The sequence below is a fragment of the Adiantum capillus-veneris genome, chromosome 17 (assembly GCF_014529385.1).
Source record: "Adiantum capillus-veneris isolate H3 chromosome 17, ASM1452938v2, whole genome shotgun sequence".
Taxonomy (NCBI): Eukaryota; Viridiplantae; Streptophyta; class Polypodiopsida; order Polypodiales; family Pteridaceae; genus Adiantum; species Adiantum capillus-veneris.
In genome coordinates this window covers 79,610,910-79,616,909 of record NC_140947.1, presented here as the reverse complement: position 1 = coordinate 79,616,909, position 6,000 = coordinate 79,610,910, and the positions used below count along the sequence as shown (strand labels likewise).

General features: G+C 44.0%; 1 protein-coding gene across 2 annotated transcripts in view; it reads right to left on the bottom strand.

The window, feature by feature from the left end:
- Positions 1-216: 216 nt before the first annotated feature.
- The window catches only part of LOC147437548 (MAP3K epsilon protein kinase 1-like), a 38,199-nt gene continuing 32,415 nt past the window's right edge, over positions 217-6,000 (bottom strand). The window contains exons 12-23 of one of the 2 annotated variants that reach the window (XM_086487064.1): positions 4,922-5,272; positions 4,496-4,840; positions 4,218-4,415; positions 4,040-4,123; positions 3,851-3,942; positions 3,482-3,565; positions 2,542-3,395; positions 2,052-2,440; positions 1,829-1,963; positions 1,059-1,465; positions 857-971; positions 217-778 (exon numbers count right to left, since the gene is read on the bottom strand). In XM_086487064.1, the coding sequence (XP_086343190.1) occupies positions 617-778; positions 857-971; positions 1,059-1,465; positions 1,829-1,963; positions 2,052-2,440; positions 2,542-3,395; positions 3,482-3,565; positions 3,851-3,942; positions 4,040-4,123; positions 4,218-4,415; positions 4,496-4,840; positions 4,922-5,272 (3,216 nt within the window). In that variant the 3' untranslated portion in view covers positions 217-616. The remainder of the gene's footprint in view (positions 779-856; positions 972-1,058; positions 1,466-1,828; positions 1,964-2,051; positions 2,441-2,541; positions 3,396-3,481; positions 3,566-3,850; positions 3,943-4,039; positions 4,124-4,217; positions 4,416-4,495; positions 4,841-4,921; positions 5,273-6,000) is intronic. The other variant, XM_086487065.1, reaches the window with a different exon arrangement.

Genomic DNA, 6,000 nt, shown 5'->3' with positions numbered 1-6,000 from the left:
CAGATCCACCACTTTGTAACTTTCGGGTCTCATAGGTCATTATGGCCTTTTGAAGACGTTAATATAACATTTCATTTCATTTCAGTTCTCTTTCTCTCTCTCTCAATACTAGATATGCTGGTGGGAAATCTCAAGTTAAGGGAAGACCCACAAAATATAATTAAACTGGCGCACACACACGGACAGACATGTAAATCAAGAAAGTGCCCAACAGAATTAAGGGAAATAACTAACCAAAACTCAATAAGGGATACAAAACTTACAATGATTAGTGCTAGCAATAACTGCCAGCCTAAAAGAATTGAAATCAACCTGCTCTCAACTTTTTACAAGCCGACCTTGCAGAAGCAAGTGAGTCTAATTCAAGCTTCGAAAATCCAGTAGTAAAGAGTCTTATTAGGGTGTACAAGCGTACTTCTGCTCATGTACCATGGCACACTATCCAGCTTTCTTTGCAGTCTTTGCAAAGCAGCATGGCTAAAAGATCAAAATTGTTTGCATTTTACCTAGAAGGGTCAACCCTTCGGGAAGACCTACACATGAGATTTTTAGCAAGGTTTTGCCTAAAATACACAAAAGATATGAAGAGTTTCACATCATCGATTGGGTTCTTTAGCTACAACACGCAGTTTATGTGAAGGGCCTTCAGCAGGGAAATTGCCATCTGTTTCACTAGCACTTGGTCATCACGCCGCTCCTCAATAAGCCTTTGAAGTCTTGCTTGCAGATCATATTCTACAATCAGCTGCTTTGGCCGAGGATGGTGCTCATAAACCGCCTGGATAACACATTCCTCTCTCTCAGATAATCGTCCTCTCCTCACTACCAGGAAGAAAACAAAGTAATTCAATATTACCTTGATCAGCTTCAGGAGGGTAAGCCGAACAATGGCATCTTGATGATCCAATCTTGCCACCAGCAGTGGAAATAGCCCTGATGTAGCCAAGCTGACATTGATTCGTGGAGATTTTCTGCACAGAGTTGAAAAACTACGGTGAGGAACACAAACAGATCGATCATAAAACCAACAAATTAGAAAGCACACAGCTACAACTCACGTGATTATCTTGAGGAAAGGCTCCAAGATGTGCACAAAAGATTGCTCTCGTGAGGATTGGAAGAAAGCCACAAGCTTCTGAATCGCCTCAGACTTGAGTAAAGACTGCTCAACCTTCTTCTGTTCATTATCAAAAGCCAAGCACGCTGCTAGTGAATCAAGAGCCGTGACTGCCCAATATTCATCGTCAAGCAGACTCAGGTAGAGCTCAATTCCTTTGTTTGCTCTTAGCTGCTCTCTTGTAACTCGAGATGCGTGTGCCATATCACACAGCAGCGGCAGCGCAAAACTCTTTAATGGAGAGTTAACCCGAACAAAATGCATCAAATGTGGAATAATTCCACTCTCTGCTGCTCGCTCCTGCCTCCTTTTATTAATTTTGCAAAGATTGTAGAGGGCATTCAGTACCTTCAAAAAGACCATCCAAGAATCCATCAAACAATGAGGTGCATGAAAACTGTCCCCTGCAAACAGATTAGGGGGTCTCACATCTTCATTACATTTTGTCCTCCCACCCCACACATGTAGATGCATACACCCCACGAACAACTATATGTCCATAATCTGATAAAAGGGGTTTGGTTACAAAGGAGACAAAGAGGAAGTATGAAGCCGCTTGTGAATTGATATGAGAGCTTTGTCAAAAAAACAAGAGGCTCATTGCATACTAAGCACATCCCATGCCAGCAAACACAGAACATATAGTGGCCATTAAAAATAATGATAACACTTCACAGAGAAGATGACTTGTGATGAGTAAACCATGCATACTTCGCTGTGTACTTGGAACACCATAGGAGCCTCCCGCCACTCAAGGAAAGGGATCAAATGTTTCATCGCCTCTGCCCTTTGAAGGTGCTCTAGGGTACATGGATCTGAAGAAAGCTCCTTGATGCATTTCAAAGCCTGTCCATAACGAGCAAATTGTTTGTGGTTATGTCTAACACAGCATTCAAGTTTACCACGAAGCCATCTAGAGAAGTAAAATAATCACCTTTAGTAGGATAGGGTTTTCCAATTTGTTGAGCATTTGGAAGAGTCGAATCAGTAAACTCACACCACACATGTGGGTTTTCACCATAGTATCTCCACGAGAAAACTCCAGTAGAAGATCTGCAACTTTCTCCAGATATTCTCTAGCAACATCAGCATTCAAGGTTGAAACCATTCGTGACAGCATTCCAGAGGATGTGTTGCTTTCTGGCCTTCCATTCAGAATTCCAGACACTGAAAGAAAGCCTGACGCTGATTGTGATATAAATCCAGAAGTTGAAGGAGCAGTGTCACATAAACCACCATGTGCCTGGGTCACACTTCTTGAGGATGTATTCTTCAAACCTAAGTTAGACTGACCGAGTTCGATGTTGCTTTCTTTTCCATTGTCTGCATAACTCATCGAACCATCAGACACGTTACCTTAATTGGCATTGGCATTACAGAAAAACAGAGTGCTTTACATAGAACAAAAGTACAAATTGACGCACCCTCAAAAGCAGACATAAGGAAGTCAAGTTCACCATTGTTCTTCCTGATTGCAGACGCATGATGAAGCAAAGGTAGAATGCTTTCATGCCTTTCTAGGCCACCTTGCAGGTGTCGTATGTACTCCAGCTGCCCAGATACAGGCCTTGAAGCTGGATCCTTCTCAAGGAGGCTTATCAGGGGCTGCACCTGATCATGCTGATACTGAGCTGATTCAGACTGGCCACGTGAATGATGATGTGCAACATCAAAAGACTGCCATGGTTGATCCAGATGCTGCCTTGAATTATAGCCATTGCCATGGATTGATCGCGTTTGATCCCCCTCGAAAGGAGGCAATTCAGGTGGACCAAGGTCGAAGTTCTCCCTGTCCACTCTAAACAACAAAGGTTGTTCCTGCTGATGGGCTGAAGACCAGCCACTATCATTCGCAACTTGCTCAAACAAGTTTGGGAAAGGGATGCTTGCTTCAGTAGAATGCCGTTTCTCTGTCTGGCCCAAGTTGCTTTTTAAAGGAGCACTGGACGGGGGTCGCACAGAGTCAGCCATGGAGTGACTTGCCCTTACACGAGATCCATCCAGCTGTCCTGAACGAGGGTGAAAAGCATCAATTTGTCCGGACAAAGCATGAGAGGGTTCAAGAGGGCCTGACCATGAACGAAGAGCCGCCGTTTCTGCCAGATTGGTTCCAACAGGGGATGCAAGCCGAGAGGCTTCGTTTAAGCTATGCAATGTGTTTACAAGCCTGATAAGCACACCGTTTTTGGAGAAGATCCGGCAAAAATCATTGCGAGGAGTTTTGCTTTGCAGGTGAAACACCTGCCACATGCCATCGATCGCTATGTGTACCATTTCCCTACAACAAAGCAAACACTGAGTTTGACTGCAGCAGTTTTTGGCTGTGACACGAGTAGACATGTAATGAGCTCAGCAGTAATGAACCTGTATTTAGCATAGTCTGGCTCTAAGAAATTTACTAATATTGGCAAGCCCCGACAGGCTATGAACATTTGCAAGGTGGAGCTGCTGCAATTTAACATAACCAGAGAAAAAGCCTGGTAAGAAATGGTAAGCACGTCAAAATCAACAACCAGACATGCCAGCCCAACTACTCAGCAGCTGGCGGACAAGTCTTAGAAAACACAAAACAAAATGAAAATTTTCAGACCTAGTAGTCAGATCTTCACGACAAGAAGTGCACTTTATGTGTAGATACAACATTTCTCACAATTAACCCAGCAAAATACAAGACAATTATCTTCACCTTGACCAGCATGCATGACTGCAAAAGATAGGATGACAAAGGATTACCTCGTCTGGCATAGTTGACCAACAAAAAAGGCTGATTGCATCCGCATCTCCTTTGAGCACTCAGAGCCAGCAAAACTCATGATGACAGGAATCTAAGAAAGAATACAGGACAAAAACAGAAGAAGAGTGGGCACCACAAGTAAAGAATCTCATGTGCTTCTCTCCAAAGAACATGGAAGCAGATTATACCAAGCCAACAAGGCATGCATTTTCCTGAAAGCTGGGATTATCTTTTGCCAGTTGATTTAAAACCTGCAGAACGGACAGAAGGACCTGCATACATATTTGGAGCAGATAAGGTTATCTTGCTAAAGGCGAGTGTTTCGTGGCGTCATATTCATTTACATATGGTACTTGAACCACTTACTCGATTGTTCTTTGTTTCAAGCATGTCCATAAATGTTGTGACCCCATGCTGTGAGATGAAATGAGTCTTCTGGTCAGGATGCTCTCCAAGTATGGAAACAAGCCTCTGGCAAGCTCTTAGAATAGAGTCCTCTGACTCCTCTGGTTTCAAGAGTCCTATAAGCCTCGAAATCTCTAAGGACTGAGTCCGAATAGTTGCCTGGAATCAAAATTATACGTATAAGGAGACTATGACGTCAGACTGTTATTCAGGCGAATTCTAATAAAGAAAACACATACCAAGTCTGCAACACCAGTATCAACTTCCTCCACACGCCCTCCTAACGAGGAAAGCATGTCCTCGTTTCGCTTTGTTGACACAGGGACCTCTCCTAATTCCTTCCTTTGTGCAATTTTGGCCTTAAGAATTGCAGCCAAGCTACTGGTTCCATTGCTGACTGAGGATAATGGAGACGGACGAGGCATAGAATCTGAGACTAGATCTGATGCAGCTGCCTCCTCAGCTGCTCGAACTGCATTCTTGCTAAACGAGTTGTCGAATAAATCATCAAGCATGCCATCAGCAGGAGTGTCACTGAACCTGCTGAGTTCTCCAGCAGAAGTTACGGCAGTAAATTTTAAAGACTGCATTGAAATGAAAACCATCAGACTCCCTGCAAAATATGAACCTCACAAGAACCTTTTCATCAAAGATTTGATGTGTACCTCCTGATCTACAGACTTGGTAATTCTTTCTGCAGGCTGTCCAGGTTGATCCTTTGAAGAAGAAACATTGTTACCTCCCATAGCTAATATTAGTGGCACTTTCACATTAAGTGGTTCCTGCTCGCACACAGCGGCTGACACACTAGCAGCTTCATTTGCAGCACTGAGCTTCTCAAGTGTAGCCATGACTTCCTCATGACCATGTCCATCCTTGCCGTTGGCCAGTTTCTCCGCCAACCTCCGAGAGATACGGATGGGGGTATTCCTAACAATCGAGAGAGTATTGCTGGAGACTCCCTCGCTGGCCTCGTTTGCAGTCTTCAAAGGAGAAAATATCTTTACTTCATCATCCTGTTACAACCGTTTGTACCAATCTGTGAGAGCCAAGCATGATATTGGTTGCAATAACTTTGCAACAACAGTGGCCAACCTATACCATGACAAGTGCCTCCTTGCACGCCCAAATATGGCTAGCGGAGTTACAGTGGAACAAGGCAAGGCATAAGGGCTGTGGTCAGTAACAAAGACGACGGGCAGGTAGAGGCTGCTGCAATAGCAGAGGGGATCCAGATGGCGCGGCGACACAGGTAAAGCATTAGGTTAATGCACACAGGTCTCATACCGATTGTCAAACAAAGAAAGGCGAGGTCTCTACGATTACAATCAAGACCCAATCTACAGGGTTTGCTCCACTATGTAACCGCATGCTTGTAGATAGCAATTGCTAGCATGCAGCACAGAACTAAATAGCGATGAAACAAGTGCAGCCATCCAGTAGTTATAATTGTGAACCAAATTCTTGGACCTTTTGCAAAGCTTGATTGTGCCCCCCTTAAGCCTCTCGATCACAATTTCAAACTCTTCCTAACAAGACAAAAGAGCACACTCAGTCCTAAACAAGTCCACAAAACGTCCAAATTCATTGTTAAATAGATGTGCAAGTTATGGGGCTGTTAACCCCCTGTTGCCAGCAGTAAGTGTAGATGCTCCCACACACACGACGCAGGAGATGCGCCACACGGGCGCAAGCACACACGAGCATACATTGATGCAAAGATCAGAGGCCTAACTTTCTGTCA